This window comes from Taurulus bubalis (genome assembly GCF_910589615.1).
Source record: "Taurulus bubalis genome assembly, chromosome: 2".
Lineage (NCBI taxonomy): Eukaryota > Metazoa > Chordata > Actinopteri > Perciformes > Cottidae > Taurulus > Taurulus bubalis.
Window position 1 is genome coordinate 32,427,475 of NC_136590.1, and position 18,915 is coordinate 32,446,389.

The 18,915-nt window shown below is 41.0% G+C and overlaps 1 protein-coding gene across 1 annotated transcript; it reads left to right on the forward strand.

The window, feature by feature from the left end:
* Window positions 1-3,464: 3,464 nt before the first annotated feature.
* Window positions 3,465-5,480, forward strand: LOC306753924 (uncharacterized protein; the record flags this gene model as incomplete). Its single annotated transcript, XM_079237837.1, has 2 exons — window positions 3,465-3,803; window positions 3,903-5,480. The coding sequence occupies 2 exons, from the start codon at window positions 3,465-3,467 to the stop codon at window positions 5,478-5,480; spliced, it is 1,917 nt and encodes a 638-aa protein (XP_079093963.1).
* Between the last annotated feature and the right edge of the window lie 13,435 nt (window positions 5,481-18,915).

The following is an 18,915-nucleotide window of genomic DNA, read 5'->3' on the forward strand; positions in this document are numbered from 1 at the left end:
CGCAATTACAATATAAATAAGAAGCTGTTTAATCAAACTGGTAAATGTAAACATGTACACATTTCTACAATGTAAACTGTTGAAAAATGCTCAGATATGTCAGCCCATTGTCCCTTAATTTGTCTATATGGCACTTGCTGTTTTTGGTCGTTCATGTGCTACAAAACTAAAGAAGAGAACCTTATGTGCCATGTGATTTAAATGATTGCATCTGACTACCATAAAACAAAATTTCTAAGAGAATAGGTTCTCCTGCTTTTAGAGAGGCTGATCTAATGCATGGGTCTGAAATGTCCTTCTATCTGTACATAACTGGATTCAAACTAATTTGGGGGAATATAAATGCATTCAAATAATCACATAAAATCAAAGAGGGCCATTTCTGAATGGCGAGCAACAATAATTCATGATACGTCCAATATTCATTCATGCCTGAAATCACTGTGAGTCACTAAAGCATTATTGTAAAGGGTTACCGATTAGGACACAAACAGTTACTCACTTGTGTCTCTGTGGTGTGAGAAATAATGGCGATATGTAAAGAGCACAATGTGCCACTGACAGATGGAGAGCAGCCAGAAATCATGTGAGACAGCGGGTGGAACATTGTGCAATCCCTGGAAATTGAGCAGAAATTGAGAAGCAAAGCACTGCTCCCTGTGGCCCGTGAGCCATGTAGCCACAGAGGATTAGGGCCACCTCAGACAAAAGCTTATAACAACGAGGCTGCAAGAGAAATCATCCCCTGGAGTGCACACCACTTTTCTGTCTGCAGCCGCAGATACAAGTCATTGATTCTTTGGAGCACGTCACTAAATGACCCTAATTGATAGCCTGTGAATGAGGTCACTCCTTTTTTTCTTCTCACCCCCAGCACCTGAATCCATGACAAACCCGGCGCAGAGGAAGGAAGGAACAAAGGAGGAAGAAGCAACACACTAACCTTTAACATGCAAGAAGGAAAATGGCTGCGCACCAGCTCTATCTCTACAATTTTCTCTTTTTCATTGAGGAAAAGTACTATTTCATTCATGCCATTTCCGTTCATTCATCAGCTGGGGCCAGCCTAGACTCACAGTGCCATCTCCACACCAACATTCTTATCAATGGACGTGACGTCAGCACTGCCTGCAGCTGGGGGATGGGAGGGGGGCTGGGGGGGTCACGTGGTTTAGTGAGGGGTATATACAATAAAGTTGCGCTGACAGTGGTGCTGAAAACATTCACTCAATTGTACATTAGCACCAGGGCTGCTGCCATACAAACTCAACGCACAACTAAATAAAGATCCGCCAGTTAGTTTTTTACCTTGATGTTGGCCACAAGCTGAAGAGAGAGGGGGGGGGAACTGAAATTCTATCAGGTGATCTACATGAAATAATCTTGGCTTTATCCGCGTTGTGAGTTTCACCACTTTCCCACCCCCCAGTGGGACTCCAGGTAAGTGGAACGAAATCTCATTTGATCATTTACAAGCTGGAATCAGTTATGTCAGAACGTTTTTTTTATTGCTATTTATCTAATAGTTATTAAATTCAGATTTGTATTTTATGAAAGAAAAAAAATTAGTAAGAGAGAGGCGTGATGTAGGCTGTGTGGAAGAAATCTTAACCTAATTACAAGAAGTCATCTGTTGGCCACAACTGGGCAACTGTTGTCTAATTGAAAAAATAGATGTGCTGCGACTGTTTATGTATGATCTTTTGTTTTGAAGTACAATTGGCAACTAATGAGAACTATTTTCACAATTATTATCTTCTACTGTTTTTCAACTTTTATAATCATTACTAAATTGAGAAATAACCACCTTTGATTTACAAACCAAGTGTTTTATATGAATGTATTAATATGTATAATAATAATGCATAATTGAAACAGCAAAACAACTATAGAATATGTTTTTTCGTATTTATTTTTTGTGGAGGATAATTAAAGAGTTGAGCCTACAATGCGTGGAGAATTATGTCTAAGAAATAATTCTGCGTGCAGCTGCTACTCAGGAGACCCGGTAAAAATCTGTCAATATTTTTTAAATATGGATATAAGAAAAAAAGTGAAATTTTTTAGGGGTTTAAAAGCCACAGTAGATCTTCTGTTTTTAAATTCTAATTACATTCTAGTTTAAATCCCGCCTTCTTTAGGCCAGCTATACCTTTTTAAGTGGATTTTTATTTTTTGTAGTTTGCACCGTTCTGATCCAGTTTATAAAAATGGAAATAGTTAAAAAAAAAAAAAAATGAGGCTGCACGCTGTGCTGCCCAAATTCGTGATTGTCTGCATTCCAGCACTGCCACTGAGGAGAAACATGTCCGAACCACAAAAGGACAAAGCCGCGTTACTTACTGACTGCTTCTCCCGTTCCTTGCGCAAAAAAAGGTTGTATCCTCTCAAATTTACCATCCAGCTCATTTACAATTTGGATGGAGCACTCAGGGACCGGAGGGTTAAATAACTCAACCGTAGCCTCCAGCTTTACGCATGACTTCCCCGCGCGTGCAGTCTTTGTACCGGTGTCCTGGTCACATCGCGTTGAGGCATGGAATACCAAAATCACAGCTAAAACAGAGACAGAGCTCAGACCAATTGTATTTCCTGCCCTTTTCTTATCAAATAGAGGTTTTGCGCTCATAATGGCAATTACGTGCGCTCTGGGGTTGGATTGGAGAAAAAGGTGAGAGCTTTTTTTTTATGCAAGAAATTCAGACTGTAAATTCGATTCGTGCATTTCTTTACTCTTATTTACTCGGTTAAATCTAACAGAAGACTACAAATACGAGAGCATGCATCAATTTATCCGCGCGGTGGAGAGATAATGACTGATGGGTTAGCGCCACGACTACAGGCACACCAATGGCTCATGTGCAGGTTCGCAATTTCTATATGCAAATTATTACCTTCAACTTGAAATACATGGGCAATTAGATATCGAAAAATGGTCAGATTAGACCCTCATCTCTCCGTTTCCAGATATGGCAAAAACAGAATAAAAAATAAATATCATAAACTAGGTTTCGATTTTCCATCACGAACATCCAGGCTAAAAAAAACATGAGAGAGAGAAGAGCAACTTTCTTTGTTGGGTTTGGCTCATTAATTGCTGCTTTGTTCTCAAACGTTTGTTCATTTCAAAATTGCTCACAGTGGAAACTGATTTAGAATGGTAATCTATGTTAGTTGTGTTCTCTAGTCTTTAAATCAGTGAAATGTGTCGTATCCTCTGTCATCTTCTGTACATTTTAGACTTTTAATAAAACAGCTGTATATTATTTAAATGATCTATATGTGCTTATATTGCCATTTGAAATTCCACATAATCGTGAATCCAAAGATATAAACTATAACAAATGTAAATAATTTCTTGTGTCTTTTGTTCTTCTCCCTCTGCCTTCTTCCTTTCTTCTCCTTCTTCTCCTTCTTCTTCTCCTCCTTCTTCAGGTGCTTCACCTCCCTCCTGCCAGTTCTGCATGGTCATGACCTGTCATCACGCCCCTTCCACAGCCCACCTCATTCTATTGGTCCTGCTCATTGTCACTCCACATCTGGCTGGCACCGCCCCTGCGTGGGGTGAGGGAGGGGTGGAGGGGCGCACCCGGACAGACCATAGAGAGGACAACCTCGCCCCCTTTCTCTCGCCCACACCTAAGAGTCTCTCCATCCCTGACAACAGTTCGCTAGACCGGGGCCAGGGCCCGGGTCAAGACAACAAATCAGATAAAGTGATGGACCCTGCGCAGGTGCTGGTTGTGCTTTTGGAGGCCTTGGACCACCCGGGGGAGAGTGCAATCCAGACGAGCAGAGACAGAGTTTGGGAAGAGGATGAGAGTCAGAAACCGCCCTCCATTGAAGGCGGTGGTGAGATAAGAAGAACAGGGAAGACAGAGGGAGAGAAGGGGGTGGAGGAGGAAGAGGAGGAGGAGGGGCGAGGGGCTGATAAGGCTATTGAACAGCTAATTGTAGGCCATTTGACAGCTGCTGAGGGTGAGGACTTAAAGGAAAGGGATGAGGAAGATAAAAACACAAGGTCAGAGGAGAATCAAGGGTGGTCTGTGGACGATGGGGGAGCTGATAGTGTAAACGAGAAAGAAGGGAAAGAGGAACATGAGGGGCAGGAGGGAAATCATTTAGAACGTTTCTTAAAGAATGCCAGACAAAGTTCTGCCTCACAGGGAGATGATCCATCGTTGCAACGCAAAATAAGAGGCTACTTCCAAAACATTGACTTGGGTCTCCAAGATAATGAGATCCTGCCTCCTCTAAAGGGCTACAAAGCATACAACACTCAGCTCGCACGAGCCGGAAAGAAGCACTGGGAGGAGAACCAGGATCGCAACCGACCCGTCAATGGGGGCAACTTCATGGATGACTTTGATGATGAAGGAGAGGAGCTGGAGGAGGAGGTGGAAGAAGAAGAGGAGAGCCTATCCCACATGGAAGAGGAGGCGAGAGCGCGCGCAGAGAAACAGGAGGTTCTTCGGCAGCAGGAGGAGGCGGAGCAAGCCAGAGAGGAGGAGCAGAGGCTGGCAGACATTGCCTCCGACATGCTGCTGCAGTACATGGGGAGGAAGCAGCAGTCCTACATGAAGCCCCGGCAGAAAAGCAGCATGGGGCCCGCCAGCAACACTGCTGAGGACAAACGCTCCGAGGAGGTCATCCCCGACGAAGACGACGTGGACCAGCAAATGATCGACAGGCTGATTGAGATCAGCAGCAAGCTCCACCTGCCTGCTGATGATGTGATTGAGATTATCAGTGACGTGGAGGAGAAGAAGAAGAAAAGGAAAGAGCTGCAACAGTTGCCAATCAACAGCAACCCTGTGGCCCCGCGCTTCAGGCCTCTGGTACCTCCTCCTCTGGCTGCTCCGCCTATCTACCACTACACCGCCTCAAAAAACCCCAAGAAAGCCCCTTATAGATACAACAAGTCCAATAAGAAATGGCACAAGGACAAAGTCATGTCATATAAGCAGGACTATTGGTATAAGCCTCAGAAGCAGCTTGACTACTGGTATAAACCCCAGAAACAGTTTTTAGCCTTCCCCTCCTACCCATACTACCAGAAGCCATATCGAGCATACTACCCTGTTTATTTCCCATATCCCAAACCACAATATTATGGCAAGCCCTCCCCCTCCAGAGACCAGCCGTTCGGCCCCCAGGAACTTGACCTCCAGCCCCCAAGGCGCAGGCACCGGGCTGGGGGTAAGAATCGTGGACAGGGCTGGAGGCAGCAGCCAGCACCACGCCTGCCTCCCACCCCTTACATCTCTAACTATATCCTTCCTCACCCACGGACCTACCAACCCCTACCTCCGCCCAAACCAATAACCCCACCTAGGAGAGGAAGGCGACCCCCTTTCTACTATCAACAAGTCACACCGAGAGATGACTATGAGGAAGATGGGCTGGTGCCTCAGTTGGACAGTGAGGAGGAACTGGAAAACTTTATTGAGAGGATCTACATGAAACGCAGAATGTATTGAGAGACTTTTTGGACATTCGTCAGATCAGATGGACTGACAAGAGGTGGGATAGATATACAGTAGCTGGAGAAAAGCTAAAAGAGAGGGCGGGAAAAAGACTCGGTGGAGATATGTGTATTGAGCCTGATGGAAATTGAAGGTTCCTGAAGTAAAATGTTCGAGTTATGTTGTTTTAATCACTGTATTTCTTTGTTGATTTTCTCGGTCAGGGAGAGGATGGAGCGGTCCCAGTTTAATCTCCCTGTAACCACATTCAGCCTCTTGCTCAGTTTACATTTTGAAACGGAACATACCATGGTGTATGTCTGCCTCCATTCAGGTCAATCTCTGAAGCTCTTGCATTGTTCAGATTTCTAGAGAACACACACATGCACACGCACGCACACACACACACACACACACACACACACACACACACACACAATCACAATTTTGACACATTCACAAGCAGTTGTGCCCATTTTAAGAGAACCATGTTTACAACATCACTTTGTATCTTGTATCACTGTCATATTTCAAACCTATAGTAGTTAAATGACTTCTTAACTACACAAATATAAAAAAAGAACACTGCTATTGTCAAATGTTCAATAACAGTATATTTTTGTTGTATTTGATGTGTGTAGTTGCCCGTCTTATTCCAGATTGGATCTACTTTAAACAGCTGCAATTTTCAAAGGTGTCAAACACACATTTCAGTTTTTCAAAGTCAAGATTCAGATTTTTGCCTTACAAGCAGCATGGTTCTATAAGGGAAATATCATACTGCATAATATTATCATCACAACTGATCATAATGTAAAAACCCTGTGGACTCCAAAAGCACAAACTTAAAACACTAAACACTTCCAACCTGGTGGTCAAAGGGTTTTCAATCATTTTGGGATCTAGATATTTATGACACATCCAACATAATCAAACTCATTGACCTTGTAGGAGTCCTTTTTTATCTTCCTGATCTTTTCTCATTGTTCATCTCCAATTCACATCCTCGCTCACCTATTTAATTTTTTCACACGTTGTTCTTTTGCCATTTTTCTTGCATCATCCATAATCTCTGTTTTTCCTTTCTTTCCAAAAAAAAAGAATACTTGAAATCACACTATATACTGCAGCTTTTTTAAACAGATTGCCACCAAGAGGCTACAAACATTTTGTTCATTTTCAGAAGAAATTCATTGAAAAGTTTCAGGCTGGGGAGTCAGGGATTGTGCTTAAAACCGTTAAATGCACGTCTTTCTACTTGCATCTTAAAAAAAGAACAAAAAAAAAGAACAAAAAAAAGAGAAAAAATAAAACAGTAAAGGGAAATCTAGATGGTTGTTTTCTCTCAATAAACTGTGAACATAAAAAAGAAATCTCAAAAAGGATGAGGGCCACTGTGAGCACAGTGAAGCCATCTGTCTTGTAAAAGGAGAGTGTTGTTGTTGATGTCACCTTTAGCATTGTAAGATGTACAGTGTGAAATAAATATGCCCGTGCAATGTGTAAATAACAGCATGATGATTAATAGTTTTGCTATATGATAAAAAATAAAAGCAATTATTTTATTAAAGTTCAGTTTTTTAATGGCTTTTTGGCGAGTGCTATGTTGTACTTGTATAGCAACACATATAAGAAGAACACTTGATGCTTGAGTAACAAATCCAAAAACACAAAAGAGGAAGACAATCACTTAAAGCTGAGCGACAGAGCGACTCATATAAGTTGCATTAATATAGAGGCCAATCAAGAAGACCAATAGAGGGAGTTTCTTCCAAGACAGCCAAAAATGAACATGAGAAAAATAGCAAAAATGGAAATGAAAAGAAGGAGGAATAACGGAAAAATTTAGAAGGAGGCAGGGAAATGGTAACTGCAGTGATTGATGAGTCATATGATTGGTGGATGAGTCATCCATCTTTATACTTTACTGCGCAGGAACATGCACACACACACGCACACACACAAAAGCACGCACACATGCGCATACACACACACACACTCTCTCTCTCTCTCTCTCTCTCTCTCTCTCTCTCTCTCTCTCTCTCTCTCTCTCTGAGCTGTATAGTAATTTAGCTGCTGGCATTCAAGATAAAGATTGAGTTGTGTTTGCCTCTGCCTCCAGCCAGCCAATCAGATGGTGGAAAGGTGTTTAGTAGATATATATATATTTTTGTACCATATCTTGTTTCCACACCTCCTCTTCACTCTCACTTCACACAGGCAGCATGCCCTTCTGCTATAATTCCTTAAAGTGCTTCTGGCTGCAGCTTATTTGGCATCAAAACAAACCTGACATATGCATTCAGTGTACAAACACTGCAGTGATTAGCAGGCTGTCAATATGGTCAAGTCGCATGTCATCTTGCCAGCTTGCTCACCAGTTGATTGCAACTGTACCTTTCATTGCTGCATCTTGACTTGTTGACTGATTCTTCGACACAATGTTATGAATGAAGATTTATAATTACAGCTTGTACCTTCTCTAAATATCCTATCTTGATATTCATGACTGATTGTCAGAATGAAATGAAATTGATTTGTTGTGGCCATAGTGATTTCATTATTAAGAATGTTTGAGCTCTAAAAACAGCAACGGCAGCCTCATCAACAGAATAATGGGAGCCACTGGCAGCTACGCGAGTGTGTCTGTATCATTACATATGTTCAGCAATGTAACATGTTGCTGTATTGTTGGTATGGAAATGCAAAGGATTAGCTTGACATCGTGGACATTTGCAGAGTTGGAGAATATCAACACCACTCATGTCTGTAGCAGACAATTACTGCACTAATGTGTCTCCAGGCTTGCTGTTTTGTCTTCATATCATGCAAATAAACGGTTGGTGAAGTCAAGTAGCTTCAAGCATCTAGCAAAAGGTACCACAATGAGAAAAACCATTAACGCTTTTCAGTTCTCAGTAAATTTTCTTCAACTCAAGGCATACGAGGTGCTAAGCAATGCAAAACAACACGCCAAATGTTTCACTCTCATTGAAAACGATGACTAAAAAAGCCAACCCAGGCCCAATATGATCTCTGATTTGGTCTCCACCAACTTCTGAGGGAAATAGTTGACTCTAGGGCTGTTAAATGCTGCATTATGTTCACTGGCTAGTTGCTAACGTTAGCAACTGAAAGCACTGCCTGCTGTGTCCAAAAACAGGTGAAGCTGAACCGAAACAGGTACCTGCTAAAAGCTCTGCACACAACATCCAAACACTGCCAACTTTCGATGACTGAGTGAGTTGTACTAAATACTGCTGCCATTAGGAACGTCCAAACTTAAATCACGTTTATCCACATACTGAGGTACCTCCATCAGCTATCATCTTTAAGCTGTGATTCTACAGATCTAAAAACATAGAGAGGAAACATCTGACACAGAGGACTTCACTACGTCTCTACGAACTGCTGTAGGTCATGTGTTACATTGCATCAGTGATTTAGAAAAATTGTAATAAAGTGAGTTCATTAGAATCAAATCAGCTCATCAATAAATCAATAACACCCGCGATGACGGTTTGTATAACACTTTTTGTTTTAATTGGTAATTCTTTAATCAAATCCAAACTAGCTCCTTTTTATGCACCTATATATTGATCAATATTTCATGTCACATTCACTGGCGCAGACAGGTCACCTGTCAACCAGTCATTGTGGACAACAGAAGTGAGTAGTGACTAAATTGATTCAGACGCACGATGTCTTCTATAGCAACAGGGGTCAACCCCACCCCATCTCTGCTGTCCCAGATTATTTCTGTCATCTAGCAACCAGACACCAATGAGAGTCTTTGTGACTGAGCAGTCGTGACTGAGTAAGAGACTTTTGAGTCACTACATCAAAACAGAAGACTTCAGAGTAAAAATTAGCTCTTTTTCATTTGGGCTTTTCTAAACACAGTATAAAACATCAAATGAAACATTACACATTGCTGTAAAGCTGTTCTTTAAGGCTAGTTGTCAGATATTTAAATAACATGAACTAAAAATGAACCCGATAAAGACTGCTAATCTTCTCGATGAGTGTTGCATATGTCCCCAGTTGTTTTAGACTCAAAATTGAAAAGGTTGATGATTTAAAGATGGTAATATGCTACATGTTGGACTTCTAATGACTGGCACACCCAGTCACGGTTGGAAGGCCCAATAAAGAAAACAGGAACTGGACCCAAATGCAGACAGTAGTAGTAGTTTTAATGACATAAGAAACGGTTTGCAGAGTCTAAATGAAGCACGTCCAGCAGGTAGGCAACAGGAAAATCCAAAGAACTGAAACAAGGAAAAAAACAGGAACACAACTCACTGGGAAACACTTAACGAAAACAAACACTAGGGAAACGGCAGCAACACTAGACACGGATGTACTAAGACGAACTAGCAAAGAATAAGGAAACTGAGCTGGTGTAAATAGTGAATGACTGATTAGGGAAGTTAGAACAGGTAAACACACACAAGGCAGAAAGGGGTGAGTAACAAAATACAAAAAGAAACATTAAATATGAATAATGTGAATTTATGAAACAAAGAAAAACATAACCTGAGACATACAACACAATTAACAATTGTGTGTCAACCTTTAGATCATATTACGTCCTTATAGTAATCATTTATAGTTGCCTGGTGGGTGCGCTATAATTAAAATTGAATTAGAATTTTTCAAAAGCCTCCAACTCTCACAGGCACACAATTTGGTATACATCCAGCTCCTGGCACAAAAGGGTCTGACAGCAAAGCAATTCATCAGTAATAGCCCCAAGAAGCCCATGCATTTACAAATGCAGAACCAAAAGAAAAAATGTCCACCATTAGTAGTGTGAATATTAAATTAATACATCTATAAGACCTTCAAAATCTGATTAAATAATAATCATGAATTTCTAAAGCAGTGGGACTTTGGCTCAACCTTTAACTTGAAATACCAGTGGGATATTAGCTAATCAAAATTTGCTATGCATATAAAGTATAGTTACACTAGTTTACACAGTAATACAGAACATTACACACTGAAAGTGTGACATGGCTTAAACTCCCTCCTTCATATTTCCTCATTCTCTCTACACGTGTTGTGGACTCTATTGGGTTCTGTGGCATAATTAAACCATTTTGGCTATTTCGCCACGTCAAAAGAGAGAGATTTTGAGATGATTCAGGTGAAATTGAGATTAAATTAAAACTAACACTGTACATACATGCCATCATACCTTTCTTAGTTGGTTTTAACATCACTGTTCCTCTTTTTCCCCATCAATTTGCCTGTGTTTGCCATTATGTTGATGTGATTTGACTTGATTCTGCAAAGTTTTGGACTGAAGTACCTGTTTGGTCTTGTCAGAGCTGTGTTGCCTCACGTCGCTTTGGAAAACTGACATTAAAGTGCTTATTTCCACCCCTCCTTTGTAATTGAGAAATGCTGCTAATTGTTATCTAACCTGGAACTTTACCCAGCTTTGTGACATTGTTTTTAAGACCATCAAGGCTTACCAGGAAAAAATGTCGCTCTAAATTCACGTTCGGTCACAGTTTACAGTTTGATTTAATTGTTTAACGTGTATTGTGCATTACTGCAGGATTTGAGAATATAAATGTCAATACATGACATTTGAAAGTATTCAACAAAAATGAAAAGTGGAAAACATTTAGAAATAAATACCTTTCGACCAAAAGGTTTAGTTCTGGTAAGTCTCACAAAATTACTTGAAATGCCATAAAACAAGAAAGACCTCAGAGAATGTCCCACATGTAATGCTTTGCGTGCATACTGTTTATTTTACTGAGTCATTGAGCAAGTACATTGCTGAAACATGAATATATAAAATATATTATTTAGATATGAAAGCTGCTGAGACAGTTAAGAACTTCCCCATTCAATGTTGCTCCTGACCTCAGTTTTTAAAAAGAAATCTGAACCTTGTCATCGCGTCACTCTCCTCTCCATGTTTGTCACATTTTTTGTTCTTCATTGTTAAACTACCATTGTTGGACATAATCTTTGCCACATAATATGCTCCATCAACCATGCTTTCACCAGCCATTAGGACAACAGAGGCAGAGCTGCAAAAAGGCCTCTCCCCTGAATAAGCATCCTTTGTTTATGATCTCTGCAACCCTTGTCTTTTTGCTCTCTCCTTTCATCTTGTCTTCCCCATCTTTTATGTCGCTCTCTACCCTCATTCCCATCGTCTCCCTTTTTTCCTTCAATTATCCATGCCCCCCACTCCTTCTTAATGCTCCCTAACACCCAATCTTCCTCTCTTTTTTCTGTATCCTCTCTCCATTTCTTGTTTTGTATGCAAGCCCCAAGGGAGCGAAATGGGTGAAAAGCACTCTCTCTGCACCACTGTCACAAAAGACTGGTGAGTCATCGCCACTTATGTTCCTGTCTCCCTCCTCCCACAATAAAACTCACATACAGGAAAAACACTCAAATTACTCCTTACCTGCCGTGCATTTAAAGGAAGACATGACAGACACACACATCAGTGCTGTCACACAAACAAACAAACAAACACACACACACACACACGCAAACGCACACGCACACGCACACACACACACACACACACACACACACACACACACACACACACACACACACACACACATTCCAAGGCTCTTTAAAACGACCCTGAAATTAAAATCCAAGTCACATAATTTAGTTGGTAATTGTGGTTGAAAATGGCATTCATTCATGTGTGCTGCCTATCATATCTTACAGGAGTATGTGGAGTTTGTATAGTGGAAACTCATCAATGGAGAGTGAAAGAGAGAGCTGTTCATGCAAGAGATGCTCCTGAACTATACGGGAGACAAAAAGGAAATAGCTGGTGAACAAAATGGACAAAAGAGAGAGAGGGAAAGAGGGAAAGAGGGAAAGAAAGACATTCCCCGGGGTATTGTTGTGGTTTTTGGTCTTGATTGTCCACCTATGGTTTATGAACCACAAAGCAAATGCTCTTCCTCCATCTGCTGGACGAATGTGTAATTTACAATGCGGTCATGTTGCTGCTGTGTGCACAAGATGGCAGTCCTGGATGAACACAATGTCGCCTACAACTCGGGAAATTTTTAGAGACTTAGCGAAATTACATAAACAAATGGTTTGGTTGACTAAACAATATATGGACTTGCCTAATTGTTTCAGCTGTAAACCATTACATGATTAGACAATATACAACAAACAAAAAGAAAATGCATGGAAAGACAAAGATCACATGTTAATTGATTAACTCATCCAGAATTTGAAGTGACATTTTGAGTGTGAAAAGAAACATATTTTACTGTGACGTTGTAAATAACATCAACAAGCAAGTCTCTGTATCAATATCTGTATTCTTGATGTAAGGATGCGATGCCGTGGAGTTTTCAGACATTTTCTAAGTGTTGAATTTGTATTTAGTGTTGGTCTTAACAGGCTTGTTTATGTCAAAACGGACTCCACCGCAGAGACATCAGGGTCCTCACGTGATTACTCTTGACAGAAACCTGCTTGTGAGCTATTCAGACACATCAAATATTGAAAGCCTGGAGTTTCCGTTTCACACACAGACAGGGAGGGGAGACGGCAGAGGCAGACAGACAGGAGGACAAACGGGGGCCGAGGAAGAGAGAAAGAAAAGTCAAAGAACGGTGGGATTAAGGGGAAATAACACATCAGGCACCCTGGGAGGGAGACACATGAGCAGGGATGGAGGGAGAGATGGAGGAACAGGGAGAGAGCACCCAGAGGTAAGAGAAGGAGAGTGTGAATGTTTATGCCTAATCAGGTGCTCGCCTTGAGTGTAACAGTAGAAGCTGCACCAGTGTAATCGGCTGCAGATTGATTGGCTGATAACCTTCTGGACAGGCGGTTAGGAAGACACGTTTTTTTTTTTTTCAGTGGGACGACTTCTTCCCAGGCTTACACACTGACTCAGAGCTGCATTGAGGAAAGCGACGAGCACCAAAACCTCCAGGAACCAGGGGAGGACGACCAGGCCGAGATTGGAGCCTGTAATGGAGAGGTAGAGCCAAGTCAGGTCAGATTTGACGGGAAAAATTCATACTAGACCATCAGAGGTTCTTTAACTCAAAGACAATAGTAACGAGGGAAATTAAAGATTTTTGTCCATATGATTGGTGTGATTGATGAAGGTCGGGGAGGATCTATGTATCAGTGATGCAGAGACCTTACCACAGGAGACACTGATAGCCACAAACACACAGGATGTTGCTGACTGCCTCCCATTGTCCCCCATGCCAACAGAGGAAGAGTGGACCCCCCCTTCACTGTCATCTCATCCCTCCAACACACAAAGTAAGTCTCACACAGACAACTGATGTATTGTGTCTGTAAAACCAGCACATGAGAGGTTATTTAAAAGAAAACAGTGGTGTCGTACTTTTGTCTTTGTGTTCTCACAGATCGCCTGTCTGAACCCTGCTGGTATTGCCTCAGGTCTCTTGACTCAGAGTATCGTCCTGAAACTCCTGAACAGGTTTCAACATTTCTAACTACACACATTATTTCACTGAGTGCTCGTCTTTCTCCTCGCTGCAGTGCTAAACCAGAAGAATAGCTGTATGATTTACTTAATTTCGCTAACACAAACGGTAACAACGATGTGAAAATTAACATTGGCGCCAAAAAATGCTACCATCTTAAGGATATGATAGCAACTGGAAAGGTACACTCAGTAGAGTGCCGATCTCCGCCAGCTGTGTCTGCAATAACCCCGGCTGTATTTTGTGGTTGAATAAATGCAACAGAAAATTGGCTAGCCCCACGTCCCCATCACCAATGGCTCTAGAACAAGTGGCAATGTATGCAGGCAATTGGCTCAAACTTGTCGTATAAGACATGTCATACAATATTATCAAAAACTAAATTAAACTGCCTGCCTGCTGAGCAGCAAAAAGTATGTGAACTCACAACCGGTGTTGTACACAGCCAAGGAGCTAAAGAAAAGTGTAAAAAAACATTTCAAGTCAAAAAACAAGAGGTGATGAATGCAAGCAATCGGCTCGAAGTTACCATATAATATTCCCAAACTGCAAACTATCTTGCCAGCATCTAAATTAAGTTGCAGTGAGGTTCAGCAGTATGACTTGTTCATCCAAAACAGTAAAAGTGAACCGCAGAGCTGCAGCTGAGAGATACACAGAAATGTGTGTACTGGTAGTTCTGTTGGCTGTTTGCCAGACACACTGCAAACTGTTATCCACCCACTGTGGGCACAGAGTAGTGAATCAGGGGTCGAAGATGCATTTAGCTGTGTTATCACTAGTGGCCCCTTAAGAGTAGTGAGTGAGGAGTCAGTAGACAGTCAATAGCAATATAAAACAAGCAATGAAAGGTGTTTTGAGAAAGTATGAGTAACCGCAACCATGAGAGGTCCTTGAGCATGCAGCCATAACTAGACACTCAAAATATAAAGCGGTTTGCTGCAGCAGAATATGAAATTAGCTGTGCACACTTATTCACTCACAGCCCGACATATCGCATGATTCTTTTGGTGGAGATAACAGAAAGTGGCCTGATCTTACAAGGAAGCTATAACTTCTTTAAGGAAATAAATAAAAAAATGTCAGTGACCTGTTGAGATCAGAGGAAATACTGTTTGTGTGGTAACAAAAATAAAACATTCATTCATATTTATTTATATGAACAAAAGAACTATAGTTTAGTCCATACTATTGTAGGATGTGTATAAAATGCATTAAAAATCCTTTAAAAGGACAATATGTTATAAAACACAAAATAAAGGCCCAATGAGAAAAATGTAAATGAACTAAGTGTACAACATAGTGTATATGGAGTAAATGATTTATAACTTAGACATGTTATACTAAATGTGGCTGAAATACATCAATTGTTTGTGTTTACATTAGGATACATTACATTTCCAACTATTCATAAATAAATCAATAACTCCAAGAAGAGAAATATGACTCTTTAAAACTGTGAAGCAGAGAATCATGACTAAAATTCATGATGACATAGACTAGAGTAACATTTTCTGTTGGTCCATTGAGACAGAGTTATTGTAATGAATCTGTGGGTTGGTAGAACTGCTTAATATATCCAATGTAGTTTTCTGATGCTGTTAGGATTAAAATCAGCATTGTTCATTCATGTAGTGTCTGTGGAGTAGCTCCATTTGTCATCACAAAAATCTGCCTCATTGCTGTTAAAGACTCAAATGAATATCTTAAAACTGAATTGAAAAACATGTTGTGGAATCCTGTTTATGCTGTGTTGCAGGAAGACTCGGGTCCTTTGTCACCGACGCCCTCTAGTGGCCAGAAAGTGAGCTACCAGACAGACCCTCGACCTCACTTTGGCGTGGCTTGGTCCTCCCACTCCACATGTCGCCCCCTGTGGGGCAGTGAGGGGCCCTGCTGTGGGCAAAGGAACCAGGACATGCCTGATCAGACACACACCTGCCCTCACTGTCATCTGGGGATGCCCCCTGACACACTGCGTTGGCATGAGGTTGGCACAGAAACATGTAAACACACAAAGGCATTAATGGAGACACACAAGGTCACAGTTTCCACTAAACATACCACAGCTTATGTCACCCTACAGAGAGCCTCTGACTATTTTCTTTTTCTCTGCACAGGCAAAGTGTCTACTGTATGAAGGGGTGAGGAACCCAAAGACATAAATGGAGTCAACATCAAAAATGTAGTTACTTTATTTTTATTTTTATGATACTGTCTACTATTAATGCCCTCAGAAGACTTCTCACCTGTGATGTACAATACCTATTTCTGCTCTTAAACAACTCTGTTTACACCTATGTTGATCTTATATCATTTTAAGTTCATGTTTAATTTCTGTGATATTTTCAATGATATGTTATTACAAATAAAGGCATGTGAACAAAGTCAGTTTTTTTTTTTGTTAAATGAAATACTCTTTCTCCCTATTCCGAGTGAAGGATGTCGTATCTTTGGACAGAGAATGACCATATAGTTATCAATGATTCCACACATCCTCTAAGACTTACAACTAGGATGCAAGTGTTTTATTCCAAAGATAATCTACCAACAGATATGCCACTGTCCTGATTATTTGACTTTTAGGGTCTGAGGAACTTCTATCCCTAGTGTTACATCTCCTGTTTGGACTTGAAGGCGTTGTTTTCTGGTGATGTGTAAGTCCATCGTAACTCCAAAGTGCCCTGCATCCTGCGCTACCAGCTAGGCCTCACCAACCTCAGCCTGAGTTAAGTTAGATGAGCTGCTTACATCATTCCAGCACAGACAGGCAAGGATGGAAAAATGTCAACCCCTTTTTAACATTTTCACTGCAAGAGCCCCATGAACAGGTAAGCAAGAAATACATATTAACAGTACTTGCTGAATTGCCAAGATAGATACATCAGCCATTGGCCAAGTGGACTACCCCCAATGACCACATCTTAACTACTTAGATGGCCTGAAGGCTATCATTGAAACATCATAGATGACACACACAAGCTAAATGTTCCTCTTAGTGTAGGCGCTGTGAGATTAATGTTTAAGTCCTGGGTGTGAGTACATGCTGAAACAGCAGAAAGTGAATAAATAAATAAAATACCACTGGTGAAAATGAAACCCCCTCAGGTTTCCTTTGTCGATTTCTGTGTCTGCTTCATCTTCTCCGTCAAGGTGGTTTGTGGTGACTCATGGGCAACTTTGTCATCGAGCCTCCCGGGCCTGAAAGCCAAGCTTACATTGTAGAAAATCATGAACACTGACCGGCTAGCAAGGAAACTGCAGCCTGAGATTCCCCTGACAGAATACACCATGACAGCTTTCTGCTCCCCCAATGAAATCTCATAGTGCTAAGCCTCGTCTCATGCCGCCTCAGTCTGCAGGTCAGGGTGCTGAGCAGGCAGCAGGACAGAGTGCAATGTTTAAAGAGATGGTGTTAAGTAGAAAGTTCAACCATAAATACATGATGTGATGTATATCACTTATATCAGGAAATTGTAAACAGATAAGGAGGTGGGCAGGGAAGGTCAGGTGACTGGGACTGGTGGAAAAGTCTCTGAGCATCTGGTGATAGAGAATAGCAATGAAGGGGTTTGGGCAGGAATGTAGGACCTAAATGTGTCGTAGGTAACTAAGCTTTATCTTGTCTGCCTGTTGTATGAACACAGTCTCCTGACAGTTCATGAAATAGTCACTTATCTTTTTAAATCTATTGATTTGTGCACACATGTTTTCCATATTCTTTTTGTGTTGCTCAGCACAACTTTCAAACTTATGTATTTCAAGTGGAGGTTTACCTTTTGTGCTTACACCAACTTTGTTTCTGTCAGTCTGGACGACATTATAGAACAAAATAGGTTTAGGAAACAAAACCACAGAGTTAGGTTTGGGAAAAATGTAATGATTGGGCGTAAAATAAGTACGTAGACCTAGGTTTAGAAACGACACAAACCCATCTCTTCACAGAAACACTGGTGTCTGGTTAATAGTCTTACAGTATGTTGTATGACCCATCTGTCTCCTCGCCTGGCCGGCCTAACTATTTGTTGGACACAGTTTACTATTTAAATTCCGTGACTATTTATCACAAACTTCAATGAAATAGACACAAAATTGTAATCTATAGATTTGTGTACATGGACACAAATGTTCCTTTTTCAATGTTCCTGACACAAAGGAGCTTTTGGAAGATCAAACATGCACAAGAGCCAGGAGACAAGTGGTCACCAAGAAATAAATAAAAAACATAGCAAGCAAAATAAATTAATCAAATAAACAATAATTGATCATTGTAACTTGGACTCTTTCCACTGACTGTCTCTCTCTGTGTCTTTGTATATTTTTCTCAAAGGGTTGGGGCTTGTGGGTGGAAACACTGACCTAGTTTCATAGGGTGATTGGGGGAGGCACTGTGTGTGTGTGTGTGTGTGTGTGTGTGTGTGTGTGTGTGTGTGTGTGTGTGTGTGTGTGTGTGTGTATGTGTGTGTGTGTGTGTGTGTGTGTGTGTGTGTGTGTGTGTGTGTGTGTGTGTGCGTGTGTTGGCATGGCATGGCGAGAGCACTATTTTAGGGATCAAGGATTAAGAGGCAGAAGCAACATACCAAACTCTTGATTGCGTGGGGCACAATACACTATACTATTGTATGGTTTTAATCTTATTCGTACAATATTCTATGCCTCTTAGAGTATAATTAATAATGTAAATCTCTTTCATGAAACCTCAATATCTTTGTATTATTACTTGCGCGCACATGCACGCACGCGCACGCACACGCACACACACACACACACACACACACACACACACACACACACACACGCACACGCACATATCTGCATAGTATGTCACTGCTACATGTGCAGTGTATTATTGGGTACTGTAAAGTGTGTTTCTTTAGGCACATATTTGGCTTTTATCAGCTGAGTTTTAATTAAATCTTTACTTAGATTATTTATATTATTGTCATATATTTTATAATTCACAATTT